The 20,557-nt window shown below is 40.2% G+C and overlaps 1 protein-coding gene across 3 annotated transcripts in view; it reads left to right on the forward strand.

Annotated features, from left to right (window-relative positions):
• Nucleotides 1-20,557, forward strand: part of ALG9 (ALG9 alpha-1,2-mannosyltransferase) — a 99,305-nt gene that overhangs the window by 61,794 nt on the left and 16,954 nt on the right. For all 3 annotated transcript variants that reach the window (XM_041771081.1, XM_041771082.1, XM_041771083.1), the window contains exon 14: nucleotides 6,867-6,997. In XM_041771081.1, coding sequence (XP_041627015.1) covers nucleotides 6,867-6,997 — 131 coding nt within the window. The remainder of the gene's footprint in view (nucleotides 1-6,866; nucleotides 6,998-20,557) is intronic.

Consider the following 20,557-nt stretch of genomic DNA (forward strand, 5'->3'; position numbering starts at 1 on the left):
CTGGGAGCCCAACGTGGGATTCGATCCTGGGTCTCCAGGATCGTGCCCTGGGCCAAAGGCGGACGCCAAACCGCTGCGCCACCCCAGGGATCCCCCTATTTGTCTGTCTTTGTCGAGCTTACTTCACTAATAAGCATGATGCCCTCAAGATGAATCTGTTTGTTGTCACACATAGCAGGGTTTCCTTTTTTATGGCTGAATAATATCCCTGTGTGTGTTACATACATACCACATTTCATCAATTGATGGACACTTCAGTTGTTTCCATGTTTTAGCTACTGTGAATAATGCTGTGTACTAAATATGGGAGTATAGATGTCTCTTCAAGATAGTGACTTTACTTCCTTCAGATATATACCCAAAAGTGAGATTGCACAGTAATTCTATTTTTAAGTTTTTGAAGAACCTTCTTACTGTTTTCCATAATGGCTGTACCAATTTACATTCCCACTAACAGTACTTAAGGGCTCTTTTTTTTCTTCATATCCTAGCCAATACTTGTTATCACTTGTGTTATTGATAATAGCTGTTCTAACAGATGTGAAGTGAGGTGGTATCTCAGTATGGTTTTGATTTGCATCTCTCTAATGATTGGTGACATTGAGCACCTTTTTATGTACCTGTTGGCCATTTGTATGTCTTCTTTGGAAGAAATGTCTATTCAGGTTTTTTGCCCATTTAAAATCAGATAATGTGGTTTTTTTTTTTGCTGTTGAGTTGTATGAATTCCTTATATGTTTTGGGTGTTAACTCCTTATCAGTTACATGGTTGCCAAGTATTTTTTTTTCATTCCATAGGTTGCCTTTTTATTTTGTTGTTTTGGGGGCTCCTTTTCTCTAAATATTTTATTTCTTCTCTAATAAAGAACCTACCCTAGGGGCACCTGGGTGGCTGAGTCAATTAAGCGTCTGCCTTCAGTTCCATGTCATGATGTAGGGTCCTGGGATTGAGCCCTACTTAGTCTTTGGGCTCCCTGCTCAGCTGGAAGTCTGCTTCTCCCTCTCCTTCTGCCCCTCCTTGTGGCTTGTGTGCTTTTTCTCTCTTTCTCTCAAATAGATAAATAAAATTTAAACAAAAAAAAAAAAAAAAAGAAAAGAAACCTGTCCTTGATCATACCTAACCATTTTCTGCTGGGAGTCTTTGTTCTTGCATGTTTTAGTTGTTCATTAACTGCTTCCCGGAAAAAAAAAAATTCAGCAGCTGCTTCCCCAAAAGGATAAAGAGGTTACATATTTTGAAATGTACTCTTACCTCAGTTAATGATTTTTGCCATGATATCTTTCTAAAAATTTTAAATGGAATTTGCATATGGATGGTGTGATGAATGGAGCCAAAAGCTAACTGGTATAGTTAGATATTAATTAGTTATTACCCATTTTGGGAGACCATGTATCTGGAACCAAACCTAGATAATTAGACCTGTAGTATGCCTGGCCAGAAAAGGCCAGGCTGAGGTCCAGTATTGAAATGTCATACTGAGGCCCCCTAACTGAAGGAGGTCTTGGCATGAGACCGTGGGAGTCTCTGCCCCTGGCTGCTTCTATTTGACTACAGTGGCATGGCGCTTGCAAAGCTTTTAAAAACTTGTTTCATGTTTTTAAAATCCTTGGGAGCTACAGAGTGGGTGTTGAGACCAGAAAGTCTGCTTCCTGAAGTGTTTATACAGAGAATCATTTTTAGAGTTATGTGGAATGGAATTGGGTCTGACGTCAATTCCCAGTGTGCCTTCTCTCCCCTGGAGGAATAGCCCATATGTAGAGACAGATGTGAGACTCAAGACTTTTACATATAAATAATGCTAGGAGAGAATGGGAACAGTACTGTGAGTTAGAGGTGGGGGGAAGGACAGAGTTTACTGCAGGCAAGAAATGAACAAGTTGTTCTTATAAGCACTTTTTTTTAAACCTTCAGTTGTATATTACCCATACACCTAAATGTGCACAAAACACAAGTGTACAGTAATCAATAATATAATAATAGAGCCAGGTACCTGTGTAAGCATCACCAGGTCAAATACTAGAGCATTGTCCCCACCTAGAACTCCATCAGCAACTCCTTTTGATTGCGACCCACTCCCCCTTTTAGGGGGACTCTCCTGACTTTTTTTATGGTAATAATGTCCTTGCTTTTCTCTTGATTTACCACTTTAATATTCATTCCTACACAATTTAAATTAGTTTTGACTCTTTTTGAACTTCGTATACATGGAATCATACTGCACTTTTTTTTTTGGCATATTGATTTTTTTCCTCAACACTTGGTTAATAATAATCGCACTTGTTCTCTTTTGTTACTATATAGTATCTCATTGTGTGACCAAACCACAATTTATTGTTTTACTGTTTTTTTTTTTTTTAATTTTTTTTAATTTTTATTTATTTATGATAGTCACAGAGAGAGAGAGAGAGAGGCAGAGACATAGGCAGAGGGAGAAGCAGGCTCCATGCACCGGGAGCCTGATGTGGGATTCGATCCTGGGTCTCCAGGATCGCGCCCTGGGCCAAAGACAAGCGCCAAACCGCTGCGCCACCCAGGGATCCCTATTGTTTTACTGTTGATGGATGTTTTCTTGTTTCCAGTCTTGGGCCAATTACAAATAAAGCCACATTGAGGGACACCTGGGTGGCTCAGCGGTTGAGTGACTGCCTTCGGCCCAGAACGTGATCCTGGAGTCCCAGGATCAAGTCCCACATAGGGCTCCCTGCATGAAACCTGCTTTTTTCTCTGCCTGTGTCTCTGCCTGTTTCTCTGTGTCTCTCATGAATAAATAAAATCTTAAAAAAAAAAAAAAGCCACATTGAGAGGTGCCTGGGTGGCTCAGTCAGTTAAGTGTCTGCCTTCAGCTCAGGTAATGGTCTTGAGGTCCTGGGATTGGGCCCTGCATCAGGTTCCATGATCAGTGGGGAGTCTGCTTCTCCCTCTACCCCCTGCTCATGCTCTTTGTCTCACTCTTTCTATCTCAAATAAATAAATAAAGTCTTTAAAAAAAAAATAAAGTCTTTAAAATAAAAATAAAGTCTTTAAAAAAAAAAGCCACATTGAACATTCTTGGAATGTCTTTTGGTGCATGTATTTCTGTTGGATATATATTAGCTTATACCACGGTGAAATTATCAATTTTGTGAAGTAAACAATGAAATGTTTATTATTTCATATGGATCTATGTGATACCTGGGGTACATATGTTGGATCATAGCAAATGTACATGTTCAGTTTTTGTAGATTCTGTGATACAGTTTTCTAAAAATCTTGTACCAATCTAATCTCCTGTCAACAATGAATAGAGCTGTTCCACATTCTGGCCAACACTTAGTGTTGTAAGTTTTCATTGTGATTTTGGTTTGTAATATCCTTTTTTTTTTTTTTTTTGGTTTGCAATATCCTTGATTGCTAATGAGATTGAGCATTTGTTCACTTGTTTTTGGCCATTTAGGTTTCTTCTTATGAAGTACCAGTTAAAGTCATTTGCCCATTTTTCTATTGGATGATCTCTCTGTCTTGTTGACTAGCAGGTATTCTTTATATATTCTAGATATGAATTCTTGATGGTTAAATGTGTTACATATTTCTTCTGCAATTCTTTAGCTCATCTTTTCACTCTTATAAGGGTGTTTTTGATGAATAGATAATGTCAAATTGATCCATTTTTTTGGTAGTTAATGCTTTCTGTGTGTCTTGTCTAAAAAGCCTTTTACCGCAGTTCTTGAAGATACTCTCCAATATGATCTTTCAAGAGCTTTATAATTTTGCCTTTCTCATTTAGTTCTTTAGTCCATCTGAAGTTGGTTTTTGTCAGTGGAGTGAGGTTGAGGTCCAATTTTATTTTTCCCCCAATGGATATCCAGTTGTCCCAGCACCAGTCAGTGAAGAGCTCATCCTCTCTCCACTGCTCTGAGGTGTCACTCTGTCATAAATCAGGGTCCATGTTGCCTGCATCCATTCTAAATCCTGTTCTCTTCATTAGTCTCTCAATCTATTCCTGCACTAAACACATCTTGTCTTATTTACTCTAAATTTATAGCAAGTAAGCCTGTCACCTTGCTTTTCTTTCCTGACAGTGCCTTGGCTGTCCTTGTCCTTGTACATTTCCATATACATTTTGGAATTAGCTTGTCATATTTCACCAAAAAAGTCTGATGGGATTTTTGAGATTGCATTTACTATATTGATCAACTTATTTAGACTTTGCATCTTTATAACATTGATTCTATAGGAATAAAGTTTCTCCATTTAATACTATATTATCAAAAATTTTTTGAGATTAAAATTCATCATTTCGGGACACCTGGGTGGCTCAGGGGTTGAGCTTCTGCCTCAGGTTGTTGTCCTAGAGTCCCGGGATCGAGTCCCACATTGAGCTCCCTGCATAGAGCCTGTTTCTCCTTCTGCTGTGTCTCTTCCTCTCTCTCTCTGTGTCTCTCATGAATAAATAAATACAATATTTAAAAAGTAAAATTCATCATTTCAACAGATTTATTTTGTGATAAAATTTACTACTTTAGCCATTTTGGGGATATAATTCAGTGGTCTTAAGTATATTCACACTGTTGTATGACCATCTTCATTCTCTGCCTCTAGACCTTTTTAATCACATCAGACTGAAAGTTGGCACTCATTAGTTTTTTAATCCATTCTTCCATGATGGACTTTTGGGTTGTTTCCACCTTTGGTCTGTTGTGACAATGCTGCTATGAACATTGGGATATAACTACCTGTTTTGAGTCACTACTTTCAGTTCTTTTGGGTATATACCTAGAAATGGAGTTGCTGGATCTTTGGGTAAGCAATGATTTTAAGTGCACTATTCAGTGGTGGTTAGTACATTCATACTGTTGTGAGGCCATAACCACTATCTAATTTCAGAACATTTTCATCCTCCCCAACCCTCTCACCCCAGAAAAATCCCATACCCATTAAGCAGTCACTTCCCTAGGCCTTAGCAACTACTAATCTGCTTTCAGGCTCAATGGATTTGTCTGTTCTGGACATTTCATGTAAATGGAGTCACACCATATGTGACTTTTGTGGCTGGCTTCTTTCACTTTAGCATCACGTTTTCAAGGTTCCTCTGTGCTATGCAACGTATCCTTAAGATTGAATAATATTTCATTAACGTATTTGCCACATTTTAATTATATGAATATACCACATTATAAATTGATCATTGACAGACATTTGTCAATAAAATTCCATAATTTTTTATAGAGGACTTTCCCATATTTTTGTGAGTTCTATTCAAAGGCATACATTTTCAAATTCTTGTAAATTATATTTTCATAACATAATTTGAAAGTACATAATTTTTAAAAATAAAATCATTTTCTATATTGTCCACTGCTGTTCTATGTGAATATATGACTTTGATTTTTACATCATGTAAGTCTAAAGTTTGATAAACTCTCTGAATTCCAAAATTTATTGGGCAACTAGATTTTATATATACCAGTCATATCATTGTGATGAATGAATTTTGTTATCTGTTTCCATTTCTTCTGTCATTTATTCCTTTCTCTTACCTTACCCATCAGATTGGAACCTGTGATACATTGTTGAATAGCATAGTTAAAAAGCCTTGACTGGTTCTTGATCCCAAGGGAAAAGCTTTTAGCCCTTTACTATTAAATGTGAGATTTGCTGTAGATCTATTCATGTTTCTAATTGCCTTTATCTTAGCTGATACCTGGCATTCTAGAAGGACTCTTTATTGGTTTTAATTTGTAGGAAACATTTAGATGAGCTCCTGAGAACACTTCCCCTCTGTTTTGGGGTGGTCTTGATATGACTTTTGAAGTCACACTGACTTGGGTCCAGATATGACTCTGCCACATACTTGTGATTTTGGTTAGACTAGACTTTTTTTTAGTTGGAAGGAAGCTATTTAACAGCAGAAGTATCCAGATTTTATAGTATGTTCCATTGAATTAATGAGTTTTGTGAGAAGCACAGTACTGATATGGTTTTATTTTTTTATTTTTTTTAAGGTTTTATTTATTCATGAGAAACACAGAGAGGAGAGAGAGAGGGGGGCAGAGACACAGGCAGAGGGAGAAGCAGGCTCCATGCAGGGAGCCCAATGTGGGACTCGATCCCAGGTCTCCAGGATCATACCCTGGGTGAAGGCGGCACTAAACCGCTGAGCCACCCGGGCTGCCCCTGATATGGTTTTAAATGAAATGTATTTAAGATTACCTGTGATGGTCTGGTGTATCCATGTTGTAAGCAACTGGATGACTACAATTTTGCTAATAGTTACTATATAGCTTTTTATTTTTTGTAGTCTCCATTCTTACAGTTCTGATATCTCAGTTTTACTGATCTTTTGCTGCAGCAGCAGTTCCCATGTCTCTGTCAGTTCTGTTGAATTTTTGAAGGAGATAATGATGCATGATCTTTCTGTACCACTTACGAGGTGTAGAGTAACCACTTTATCAGCAGAGACAGGGCTTCCTCACACATTAACATGTGTGGTTAGGTGATGCCCTTTCAATCTCTGAGATAAGAGGTGATAGATTGGAAGGGAATGATAGCAGAAGTGAGTTTTTTGAGTAGATTGTGAACTTATGCTAGCTTCAGAAGTGTCTCTGAGGCCAGAGGAACTTAATATCCAAACTAGAGTCAGAACTCCCAAAGCTTACATACATATTTGGCTAGGTGGGTGCATGTTTTCTTCTGCCCCCAGGAGCCTAAATATTACCCCAGCACCCAACACTCTTATCTGAAGGGAGAGAGCACAGATATTGTCTAAAGACTTGGGTGTTTGGACTTCTGAAACCCTGTGGGAATTTTTAAGATTGTAATTGATGTTCCTTATCCTGAAAGGACCTTTGCAGTTACTGATGCAGTGTTGCCCTTTCTCCATTTGCAGATTGACATCAGTAAATGCCATTATTTAGTGGATTTGGACACCATGGGAGAAACACCCCGGGAGCCGAAATACTCATCAAATAGAGAAGAATGGATCAGTTTGGCCTACAGACCATTCCTTGATGCCTCTAGGTATGTGGCTAGAGATGTACTAAGGGTGAAAATTAGAATCTTGATTGAATAACTTCCAGTCCTGGGCTGACTGTAATAGCCATCATTTCATTTTACTTTTATTTGGGTCCAAGCACATCTTCTATTCTTGTCCAGTTTCCTGAGAAATCTTAAAGAGTACTTTTTCTAGGCATCAAGTGCAAAGTTTATTCAGGTATCATCCAAGTAAAAGAATCTAAATAAACCAGATCCACTGAAGACAATGCAAATAAGTATTTGACATGGATTACTTTTTTTGTTTGTTTGTTTTTTAAAGATTTTATTTCTTTATTCATGACAAACACAGAAAGAGAGAGAGAGAGAGAGAGAGAGAGAGAGAGAGGCAGAGACACAGGTAGAGGGAGAAGCAGGCTCCATGCAGGGAGCCTGATGTGGGACTTGATCCTAGGTCTCCAGGATCATACCCCGGGCTGAAGGCAGCGCCAAACCGCTGGGCCATTGGAGCTACCTGACACGGATTACTTTTGGCAATCAATTTCAGTGGTCTTACTCAGAGTATTGTAACATGTTAGGAAGATTGACTATGTCCTTTAAGGAGCTAAAAGTTCATGTCCATTATTTTTGGGATCAAGGCTCAGTCAAGTAGGGCAAATAGACCAGGGCTTATCTGGCTCTTCAGAAGAGCCTGAGAACTAATGACAAGAGAGGAGTCAGGATATTTAGGTGAAGGAGTAATGGGGTTGAGTGGAGGAATCAGGTTGTTTGTGAGTGGAGGTCCAGGGAGGCCTGGTGGGCAGAATCTAGGCAGAAATCAAAAGGTAGAGGACCAGGTCCTGAGAGGCAGGTCTTGGACTCAGAAATAGGGAAGATAATGTTTCTATGAGGAGGGAGTGCTCAGAAGCTGCTGATGAATAAAAATGAGTAAGAACAACTGTCCATTGGGTTAGGCAGCTGGTAAAAACCATTTTGGTAGAGTGGTAGGGGCATGGTGACTTGAGAGATGAGGGGGATGAGAGGAAGATGGTGAACATAGAGAAGTCTTCTGAAGAGTTGTGCTCTGAAGGGTAGCAGAGAAACAGGGCCATAGCTGGTGGTGAGTACTATAGGGAAATGACGATGAGAGATTTTGTCCTTTGAATCTTTTTGTAATTGTGGTGGTGTGTGTGTATACACACACACACACACACACACACACACACACACACACACCCATATATATGTATATATACAAAAAAACATAAAATTTGCCATTTTAACTATTTTAAGTGTACAGTTTAGTGGTGTTAATTACGTTTACAGTGTTGTGCAACCATTACATTTTCTTTTTAAAAAAACACATTTTGGGGATCCCTGGGTGGTGCAGCGGTTTAGCGCCTGCCTTTGGCCCAGGGCGCGATCCTGGAGACCTGGGATCGAATCCCACGTCGGGCTCCCGGTGCATGGAGCCTGCTTCTCCCTCTGCCTGTGTCTCTGCCTCTCTCTCTCTCTCTCTCTGTGTGTGACTATCATAAATAAATAAATATTTTAAAAAAAGACATCAACTGATGGTAGTAGATTTAAAAAAAAAAAAACACATTTTGTGAGTTTAAGGTGTACACTTGTTGGTTTGATACATTTCTGTATTGCCATATGATTATGACAGTAGCATCAGCTAACACCTTTAACATGTCACATGCTTGTTACTTCTGTTGAGAATACCATTATCTGTTATCTGTTTCACTAACAGTCATGTTTGTATGCTGATGGAGATGATGTCTTAGCTGAAAACTGATCATGGAGGAGGAAGGAGGGATTGCTGGAGCAGTACCCTTGAGGTAGATGAGAGAAGAGGTACCTGTAAGTAGAGGAGATGTTTCAGTTAGTTAGGAAGTAGATAGATCATCTTTCTGCAGTGATGGAGATGTTCCATATCTGCTGTGTCTACTATAGGAGCCACGAACTGCATGAGGCTATTTAGCACTTGAAATGTGGCTGCTGTCAATGAGGAACTGAATTTTAAATTTTATTTAATCTTAATTTAAATAGCACACATACATGCTAGATAGAGCAGAATAGAAACTGGCTACAGGTAGGTGTGATAATGGGAGTCTGGAAGTTCTCTAATAGCCTCTGTTTTCTCAGTGAAGCAGGAAGCAGAATTATCAGATGAGAAGGGACTATATGGGGATGTGGTGTTGGAGACTTGAGGAGAGGGAAATAATTGAGGAGAGTAGGGGACAAAAGGAGCTCGAGAAATACAGTGTGATTGGAAGACAGGATCAAGAACCCCCCTGAGTTTTAGGTGGGGCCAGTGTGGTTGCTTTTTCCTTCTCCAGCTATAGAGATAGTCCAGTGCTGAATCACAGAACAGGTGAATTTAACCAGAGTTGGTTTTTTTTTTTAATTTTTTAGATTTTTTAAAAAAATTTATGATAGAGAGAGAGGCAGAGACACAGGCAGAGGGAGAAGCAGGCTCCATGCCGGGAGCCCGATGCAGGACTCAATCCCGGGACTCCAGGATTGTGCCCTGGGCCAAAGGCAGGCGCCAACTGCTGAGCCACCCAAGGATTCCCCCCTTTTTTTTTTTTTAATTTTTAAAACAAATTCATAGAAGTATAATTTACTTACCATAAAAGCCACCCATTTAAAGTGTGCAATTTAGTAATTATTAGTAAATTTACCAAGTTGTCTGTATATAAATGGAATTATATAATATTGGGGTTCTGTATCTGGCTTCTTTGACTTTGCATGTTTGGGAAGTTCATTCATATTATAGCATGTATTAATTGGTGTCCTATTTTGTTGATGAATACTATTCCATTATATGGATATAATAATTTTGTTTGCCTCTTCCCCAGTTGGTGGATACTTGAGTTATTTGTATTTTTTGGCTATTTTGAATAATGCTGCTATGAACATTTATGTGCACATTTTTGTGTGCAGGGTTGGGTTTAGGCCAAAAAAGTTCAACAGAGCGTTAAGGGGCAAGGGAGTTGAGTTTATGGAGGTGTCATGGCCTTAAGTTGGGTGAGGAAGGGTGGGGGGCACGGTGGGGGTGGAGGGCCATGAGAGGTGGTGGCATCATTGATAGTCACACATTGTCAGATTGGAGCAGTAAGAGGAGAGAACTGGAAGGAGAAGCAGCAGTGATGGTGTGAAACTTTCTGCACCACACGTGTTCTTAGTTATTGTTATTTGATATAGTACTTGGGGCAGGTCGCTTTGTGCCTTCTATTTTGAGTTGAGAAAACTGTGACAACATGAGATCTGGCTCTGGGAGGATCTCCAGCTCTGAGGGCAAAGCAGATCGTAAGCAACCTTGCTGTTAGCAAAGGGAAACCAAATGGTTCACAAATAGTGATCAGCAGTACATTGGTCACAGAATAAACTCTGTTAATAGCAAATGGGGTAAGGGAGTCATTTTAAGGTGACTTCCCCCCCACTTTTGGTTTTGAGGGATGGAAATGAGAAGGGCTGCCCATCTACCCATTTCCCCTTTTGGTGGCACCCTTGAACCACCGCTGGAGCATATTAACTGAAAGCCTTCGGGACAAGGCCCGGAAACCTGCTTGTACAGTTTTCATTACAGCATTTGAAATCTCTGGAGGGAAGAGCAGAAAATGTTGGTCACCTTCCCACCTGCTTTGCGGTAAGCAGAGAGTGACTGGAGGAGATACCTGTGCAGTCACACAAGTGCTGTAGCTCCTCTGTGTTCACTCTCCTCAGCCATCCTGTCCAGAGACGCTGCTTGCTGTTCCCCACTGTGCATCCTGCTTCCCTAACATGCTCGATTTTGAGGCCAGAAAGAAAGCATAATGGGCTCAATTTGATCAACATTTATTGAACATCTTCTACATCTAAGACTTTAGATTGTGTGCGGACAAGACTGCTGTCTTGGGGAGTTTATGGTATACCTGCGGAGAAGCACCACACCAGGAAAGTGCTACTGAAGCACAGGAGGGATGGGTTCCCAAAAGATTAGGGTGAGAGGGGCCAAGGAAGAATCCGAGAAGTGGTGACAATTGAGGATTGCTTTGGTGATTTTGTGGGAGGTGGATTGGAAGGAGGGAAAGTTGGAGGCCTAGCAACAATAGAAGATGATTCTGGTTGGCAAGTGAGAGTGTGAATTCAACTGCAGAGGAGGGATTGACTCTGGAGATGCTGGGTGTCAGGAAGATCAGGCTAGAATTTCCCCAGAATCCCACAACTTTCCTATTGGCCTGTATCAAGCTTTTAACATTGTCCTTTGCTGTATCAGAAGTGTTGTGGATTGCTTTCTCTAGCTGGGCTGGTCCTTGAGCAGAAGCTTTTGCAAGTTTGAGCAGAACTTACTGGAGCAAGGGACCCTAAATTTACCTCATTGTTTGTTCTCTTGATCCATGCTGCTGCTTCATTTCTCCTCTGCCAACTCGACAAACCTCTAGGGCTGGGGGAGGGAGGGAGGTTATTGGAGAGTGCCTTCAGAGGTTTTTCACTTCCCATAAATTTTACTCATTTCCCATAATTTGGCATTCTTTTCATGACCATATGCTAAGAAAAAAATCTGGTTTAAGAACTGAAAAGGTATAGTTGACTTGAAGGAGTGCAGGGTACAGAGAAAAGAGCAAGGGGTCGGAAGACCTGTGCATTGAGTCCTGGCTTCTTGCTCATTGTTCCTCTCTGATTCCTAGATTTCCACATTAGAACAGAGATAATAATATCTTACCTACTTCATGGGAATGTTGTAAGGATTAAGTGAGCATGGAAAACTATGAAAGTGTTCTTAAATTCTAAAGCGTTATATGTGTGTCAGGCATTAGCAGGCAGCCTAGGTTTCCGAAATTATGCTGTTTCTTTCTCTTCCTCAGCATTTCCTAGTAGATATTGATATAACTGGAAAAACACTGAGATCCTACAGCCCAGCTTTGCCATGGCAGTTCATAGCTGTCAGCACCATGACATCTCATGTTGTGGACTTGGAACAATTAATTTGGACTATACTGTCCGAGGCTGTGTACCCCAGAGCACTCTGAGCTTATGCCTGAAATGTTCTTGGGAGCTTGATCCTGGGATGCCTTCCAACCTGTTCGCTTGGGTGGCTGCATTTCCTTTGTCTTCTTGAGACTGTGGTTTTTGTACTTTAGCAATTTATGTAACAAGAAGAGAGATGGGGGATCCCTGGGTGGCGCAGCGGTTTGGCGCCTGCCTTTGGCCCGGGGCGCAATCCTGGAGACCCGGGATCGAATCCCACGTCGGGCTCCCGGTGCATGGAGCCTGCTTCTCCCTCTGCCTATGTCTCTGCTTCTCTCTCTCTCACTGTGTGCCTATCATAAATAAATAAAATTTAAAAAAAAAAAAAAAAAAAAAAAGAAGAGAGATGGTACCCTCTGCATGAGATGGTCATTCATGTCTTAGACCCTAGGCTGGGTGAGGCTGCAGGCCTAATTGCACTCTAGCTCTTTCTGAGAAAAGGAGGTTTTAATAAGCCTGTGACATACCACCACATGATCTTTTAGAAATGAAAGCTGATTAATTTCTCAAATGTTTCAGGCCCTAAAACTTAAATCTGCTTCCTTTTTTTTTTTTTTTATTAAATCTGCTTCCTTAATAGTTCACTTTGAGATGATTTTTTTTCTTTATTCCATTATCCATCTGTCTGTCTGTCTGCAGATATTTTTTTGAACACTGTCAGGCACTGTGGTGGCTTTTAGGTACATAATGATGAGCAGTAGACACAAATTCTTTGTCCTCTTGAACCTTGGCATTAAACAACTACCCATACAAATCAATATATAATTAAAACCTGTGTAGGTGCTTTCTAGGAGAAGTACAGGGTACTGTGAGAGAAGGGAGTCAGCAGTAGAAGGCACCTGGAGTCTTAGATCTCAGAGCCAGCTGGTTAGGCAGGTTTGAAAATCAGGAGATATTATGTCCTTGTCACAGAGCTGGATTTTTTAAAGGGATGTAAAAGAAGTAATTAGACACAGATTTTGCCCTTATATATATGACTTATAGATATTATGTCCTTGTCACAGAGCTGGATTTTTTAAAGGGATGTAAAAGAAGTAATTAGACACAGATTTTGCCCTTATATATATGACTTATAGCTTGTGTAGTTACACATGCAAAAAACAACTTAAAAATAGTATTAAGACCATAAGAGGTGCCAGGTTGTGTGATAGAACTTCCAAGAAAGGGGATCCCTGGGTGGCGCAGTGGTTTAGCGCCTGCCTTTGGCCCAGGGCGCGATCCTGGAGACCCAGGATCGAATCCCACGTCGGGCTCCCGGTGCATGGAGCCTGCTTCTCCCTCTGCCTCTCTCTCTCTCTCTCTCTCTGTGACTATCATAAATAAATAAATTAATTTAAAAAAAAAAAAAAAAAAGAACTTCCAAGAAAGGAGACCTCTGTGGAGGTCAGGGTATACTGAGAAGCTTCCTGAAGGACATGGCTCCTGAGCTGAGGCATAGAGAAAAAGGAGGATTTGTATCAGTGGTCAAGGGGCAGAATTGCCTAGATGATTCAAGGAGAGGAAATCATGAGCACAAGGGGAAACAGAAAAAGGAGCCTTCTGGATGGGGCGCCTGAGGGTTAGTCAAGAAAAATTTAATTTACCTCTTTCACTGGCTTAAATTTGGCTCTTAGGTAAAGTGATCTTTAAGAGATCACCAAATCAGGGGCAGCCCTGGTGGTGCAGCGGTTTAGCACCACCTGCAGCCCAGGGTGTGATCTTGGAGGCCTGGGATCAAGTCCCATGTCAGGCTCTCTCTATGGTGCCTGCTTCTCCCTCTGACTATGTCTCTGCCTCTCTCTCTCTGTGTCTCTTTGAATAAATAAATAAAATCTTTAAAAAAAAATCACCAAATCAGAGTGATTTTTAAAATAAAAGGGGCCCTGTCCTGGGCAAATGAAGATGTATGGTCATTCTGCTGTAATGTGACCAGAATACAGGGGCTTGCCCCAAAAAGCAGAATGGTGGAATGGAGCATATATGGTTCCTTTCCCAATAGTTCATGTCTATGTGTGGGTTTGCCCATGGCTTATTGATTTAATTTGCTGACATTCCTAGGTTGTGTCTCAGCAACCTGGATAAAGACCGTATTAGCACATAAAAATATCCTACTCACTGGAGACTCAGCTCCAGGGGAAAGCAGCCTAAAGATAATTAGAACAATAATAATCTTTATTAGTTAGTGATTGTGACTGGTACAAACTTAGGAATTCTGAATATCTGAATACAGGAAGAAGCCTTGTTTTCTGTTGAAATTGTTAGAAGACAAGCAAGGCCTTTCCTGTTAGGCTAGTGGAGGATGACTCCGTAAATGGGGCTAAATGTTGTTAGCCCATTTGGATGAATGGCAACCCATATGTCCATTCATTCTTGTCTTATAGGCTGCTTCTCTGCATTATGAGAGGCCTGGAGACCCCAGAACCTGTTAGCCTGAGACAGAACCCAGGCATAAGAGCTTACCCCATCTTCTGGTCTCCCTGTGCACACAGCTGGCACCAAAGCCATGCCTTCCTCTCCCTGATGTTGCCATGTCTGTGTCTGGCTAATTTTATAAAGCTTTCTCTGACTCCTAGGATATGGGTTCTAAGCTAGTTAGCAATATCACTTTTTAAACCAGACACATTTGTTACTCTATGGCCGTCTCATATTACATACTTTCTAAAATAAGAGAGGATTTTTTTCCTTTTCTTTGAAGCATGATATAATTGCTGCTTGTATAAAATAGCTCGACACGTGGGTGGATGTAATACCTACTCTGAGATTCCCCAGAGAGGAGTGAAGGAGAGTGTTGCAATCAGTTGCCAGCTCAATGGTGGGTTCCTTCCTAAGTGTGGTGAGAATGTTTGGCTGTAGGAGTCTGGTGGGAAATGCCTCTCCAGGATGTTGGAGTTGGCCTCCTGAGTACCAGGGCCTGCTTGTAGCTTTAGAAACAGGTTGGGGGGATCCCTGGGTGACGCAACGGTTTAGCGCCTGCCTTTGGCCCAGGGCGCGATCCTGGAGACCTGGGATCGAATCCCATGTCGGGCTCCCAGTGCATGGAGCCTGCTTCTCCCTCTGCCTATGTCTCTGCCTCTCTCTCTCTCTGTGACTATCATAAATAAATTTAAAAAAAAATTAAAAAAAAAAAAACAGGTTGGGAGGCCCTGCCACTGCTTTACACAGCCACTTTCTGCCCACGCTTTCCTCTCTCCTTATAGATCCCTTTTGTATGGCTTGCTTTGCTTTCACCTTTGGTTTTTGGATTGTGAGATTTCCTTCTTCCTTATTTTGGACATATTAGCCTCATCTAACTGAATTTTAGGCTTGCCTGATGAGGAACATGAGATAATTTGGGCAGCCTTAAATGGGGCAGGATTTCAGAGCCCTGCAAGTTATAGTTACAGGCAAAGAGTGGATGCAAGTGAGGAGTTAAAAGTTAACACCTTGGGCTGGCACAATAGGAGAGGGACCTTCTCAAGTCAGAGGGCCTCTACAGCAGCAAGATGGGGACTGTGCTTTTAGCACCTGTCCCGTGTGTTCTTTCAGTGCCCAACACAGGATTCTTGGTGGCCACTGAGCTTTACCTGCTGTGGAGATTTTTTTACTGGGACCATGACTCTTGTTTTGGCCTCCAAGAAGAAGTGAATCCAGCAGCTGTGAGGCCTAGAGTCTGTGGCACCTGTATCCATTTTGGTCTTCTGGGGTAGTCTGGTTGATGGCAGCCATTGTGTTCCCAGCCCCTAATGCCAGCAAAAGCAGGGTTGTTTATTTCTGGAAGAGAAGAAGATGATCATAGAGAATCACCGTAAAGGGAAAATTAGTTGGAATCTCTTGTTTTATATTGTGGTGTTAACAAATCGTCCCAAACTTAGCAATATAAAAGAATAGCAGTTATTTATTATTTCCTCTCATGTTTCTGGAGGTTTACTAGGCTCAGCCAGACAGTTCTTCAGCTACTCGAGTTCTTCATTCATTGGCCATTAGATAGTGGTTGGGACTGGAGGCATTGCAAAGGCTTTCTCACGTGTCTAGCAGTTGATGCTGGCTGTTGGCCAGAACACCTATTCATGGCTTCAACACATGGCCTGTGCTTCCTCACAGCTTGGTGGCTGGCTTCCAAAAGCTAGTATCTCAAGAGCTACAAAGATTTTTTATGACCGAGCCTTGGGATTCATGCAGTGTCTCACTCTTGTCTCCTGTTCATTGAAAGCAAGCCACTCAACCCATGTTGAAGGGGGAGGAATTAGACTTTCCCTGTTGATGGGAAGACTACTGAAGAATTATGGACGTGTTTTAAAACCATCGCAGTTCTTTTGATACCATTCTTCATCCAAATTGGATAATTTTTGAAATTTTACTTTTTAAAGGAGATTTCTTGTAGAAGAGACATATGGTGCACAAAATAGTCCAGCAGGCTGTTCATCTGCAGCTTTTTGCTACCCAGGTGGAAAAGGGAGACTATACCTTATGGCAGTATTTGGTTGCAGGCCAACAGTTTGACATGCTTCAGGTGGGCTTCATGTCCTTTGAGTAGAATTATTTCTCATTCCTAATCAGTAATTGAAGTGCTCTTGTCTTTTCCCTACATGTCAATCATGGTGGTATGTCCAGCTCCTTCATCTGTGCCAAGAATACTGAGAAATTGGGAGGAAGAAGAGAATTACAAGAGATTGTAATTCTTTACAGCTCATCATTCTCACTACTTTCTGTTTCTTTATCAGTTCTTGGCCTTTCTTTCTTTCTTTCTTTCTTTCTTTCTTTCTTTCTTTCTTTCTTTTTTTTTTTTAAATCTCACAGATACTTTGCTGAGACCTTTCATCTGGAAGAGCTAACTCAGGCTAGATTTGGTTTCAAAACACATTGGCATTTTGCTCATTGCAGTCTTCAATTGCTTAATCATTGAGATCTGCTATTTTAAGAAAAACATACCCTTTTTTTGTTTTTGTTTTTCTGAAGTTCAGAGAGTGTTTCCCATTGTTTAGAAATTAGTTCTTTTTTTTTTTTTAAGATTTTTATGTATTTATTCATGAGAGACACATACACACACAGAGAGAGAGAGAGAGAGGCAGAGACACAGGCAGAGGGAGAAGCAGGCTCCATGCAGGGAGCCCGACACACGACTCGATCCTGGGTCTCCAGGATCAGGTCCTGGGCTGAAGACGGTGCTGAGCTACCTGAGCTGCCCTAGAAATTAGTTCTATAGAAAAAGACAGACCGTCTATGCTCGGAGTCCGTGTTATAGAGATTCTCAGGTTTGAAGAGTGTATACAGTCTTTTAGGACTGCCACTGCTTTTAGCTAGCTTAGACCAAGCAGCTGGCATCATCAAAAGTCTTTATTCTAAGTTCCTTGAGAGTTAGAAACCCCTACAATACTTAGCACATACTAAGGTCTCAGAAAATATTCAACAATTATTGGATGTATTTCATGTTCTTTTTTTAAATTTGAGTATAGTTGACGCACAATGTTACATTAGTTTCAGGTATAAAACATAGTGTTTCCACAAGTTTATACATTATGCTACTTTGACCACAAGTATAGCTACCATCTGTCACCATACATCACTGATACAATATCATTGACAATATTCCTTATGCCCTGCCTTTTATTCCTGTGACTTATTTATCCCATAACTAGAATCCTGTATCTCCCACCCTTTCATTCATTTTGCCCATCCTCTGCCCATCTCCCCTCTGGCATTCATCAGTTTGTTCTTTATATTTATAGGTCTGATTCTACTTTTTGTTTATACATTTGTTTTATTTTTTAGATTCCACATATGAATGAAACCATATGTTGTTTTTCTCACTCTGACTTATTAGTTAGCATAATACCCTCTTGGTCTATCCATGTTGTCTCAAATTGCATAGTCTCATCCCTTTTTGTGGCTCTGTAATGTATTCCATTATGTATGTATACCATATCTTTTTTTTAGTTTAGTTTTATTAAAACTAATAATAATTCTATACATTATTGAGTGCTCATCGTAAGTGCACTCTTAGTCCCCTTTCATCTGTTTCACTCATCCCCCTCCTCCTTTCCCTCTGGTAACCATCGATTTGTTCTCTATAGTTGAGAGTCTGTATTTTGGGTTCTCTCTCTCTTTTCCTTTGTTCATTTGTTTCTTAAATTCCACATATGAATGAAATCATAAGGTATTTGTCTTTCTCTGATTATTTCACTTAGCATTATACTCTCTAGTTCCATCCATATTGTTGAAAATGGCAAGATTCATTTTTATGGCTAATATTCCATTGTATATATATATACCACATCTTTACCCAGTCATCTATCAATAGACACTTGGGCTGCTTCCATATCTTGGCTATTGTAAATAATGCTGCAGTAAACATAGGAGTGCATTTATCTTTTCAAATTAGTGTTTTCATTTTTTTAAGATTTTATTTATTTATTTATGAGAGAGAGAGTGAGAGAGAGAGAGAGAGAAGCAGAGACACAGGCAGAGGGAGAAGCTGGCTCCATGCAGGGAGCTGGATGTGGGACTCAGTCCCGGGTCTCCAGGACCACGCCCTAGACCGAAGGCAGCACTAAACCGCTGAGCCACCCGGGCTACCCAGTGTTTTCTTTTTCTTTTAGTAAATACCCAGTAGTGGAATGACTGGATCATATGATATTTTTATTTTTTGAGGAACCTCCACACTGTGGTTGTACTAGTTTACATTCCCACTAGTAGTGCACAAAGGCTCTTTTTTCTCCACATCCTCGCCAACACTTGTTATTCCTTGTGTTGTTGACTTTAGCCATTCTGACAGGTGTGAGGTGATACCTTTTGTGGTTTTGATTTTCATTTCCCTGATGATGAGTGATGTTAAGGATCTTTTCATGTGTCTGTTGGCCATCTGTGTGTCATCTTTGGAAAATGTCTACTCAGATCCTGTGCCCATTTTTTAATTGGTTTTATGATGTAGAGTTGTATGGGTTTTTAAAAATGTATTTTGGATATTAACTCCTTATCAAATATATAATTTGTAACTATCTTCTCCCATTCAGTAGGTTGCCTTTTCGTTTTATTGATGACTTCCTTTACTGTGCAAAAGCTTTTTATTTTAATGTATTCCCAGTAGTTTATTTTTGTTTTTGTTTCCCTTGCCTGAGGAGACATATCTAGAAAAATGTTGCTATAGCAATGTCAGAGAAATTACTGCCTGTGTTCTCTTCTAGGATTTTTATGGTTTCAGGTCTCAGATTTAGGTTTTTTTTTTAAGATTTATGTATTTATTATCTGAGGGAGAGAAGGGGAGAGAGAGCATGAGCCGGGGGAAGGGCAGAGGTAGAGAATCTCCTATAGACTCCCTGCTCAGTGGGGAGCCCAATGCAGGGCTCCATCTTAGGACCCTGAAATCATGATCTGAGCCAAAATCAAAAGTCAAATGCTTAACCGACTGAGCCACCCAGGCGCCCCTCAGATTTAAGTCTTTAATCCATTTTGAGTTTTATTTTTGTGCATGTTGTAAGAAAGTGATCTCACTTCCTCTTTTTGCATGTAGCTGTCCAGTTTTCTCATGACCATGTGTTGAAGAGACTGTCATTTTCCCATTGTATATTCTTGCATCCTTTGTTGAAGATTAATAGACCATATAGGTGTGGGTTTATTTCTAGGCTCTCTGTTCTGTTCTCTTGATCTCCGGGTCTGTTTTTGTGCCAGTGCAATACTGTTTTGATTACTACAGCCTTGTAGTATATCTTGAAATCTGGAACTGTGATACCTCCACCTTTGTTTTTCTTTCTCAAGATTGCTTTGACTACTTGGGTCTTTTGTGGTTCCATTCAAATTTTAGGATTATTTGCACTAATTCTGTGAAAAATACTGTTGGTATTTTAATAGGGATTGCATTAAATATGTAAATTGCTTTGAGTAACATGGAAATTCTGACAGTCTATGCCAGAATTAATACTATCTTTCCATTTGTTTGTGTCATCTTCAGTTTCTTTGATCACTGTTTTATAGTTTTCAGAGTACAAGTCTTTCATCTCCTTGATTAAGTTTATTCCTAGGTATTTCATTACTTTTTTTTTAAGATTTTATTTATTTAAAAAAAAAAAGATTTTATTTATTTATTCATGAGAGACACACAGAGAGAGAGAGAGAGAGAGAGAGAGGGAGAAGCAGGCTCCATGCAGGGAGTCTGATGTGGGACTCGATCCCAGGACCCCAGGATCACTCCATGGGCCTAAGGCAGGCGCCAAACCACTAAGCCACCCAGGGATCCCCTATTTTATTATTTTTGATGCAAATGTAAATGCTGTTTTCTTAGTTTCTCTTTCTGCTACTTCGTTAGTAGTGTATAGAAATACTGTCAATTTCTGGGTATTAATTTTGTATCCTGTCACTGTACTGATTTGTTAATTACTCTAGAAGTTTTTTGGTGGAGTCTTGAGGATTTCCTGTGTATAGTATCATGTCATCTACAAATAATGAAAGTTTTACTTTTTCTTTACCAATTTGGATGCTTATTATTCCTTTTTTTTGTCTAATTGCTGTGGCCAGGACTTCCAGTTCTATGTTGAATAAAAATTATGAGAGTGCACATCCTTGTCTTGCTTCTGATCTTAGAGGGAAAGCTCTCAGTTTTTCACCATGGAGTGTGATGTTAGCTGTAGAGTTTTCTATTTT

This window comes from Vulpes lagopus, chromosome 10 (genome assembly GCF_018345385.1).
Source record: "Vulpes lagopus strain Blue_001 chromosome 10, ASM1834538v1, whole genome shotgun sequence".
In the NCBI taxonomy this organism is placed as follows: Eukaryota; Metazoa; Chordata; class Mammalia; order Carnivora; family Canidae; genus Vulpes; species Vulpes lagopus.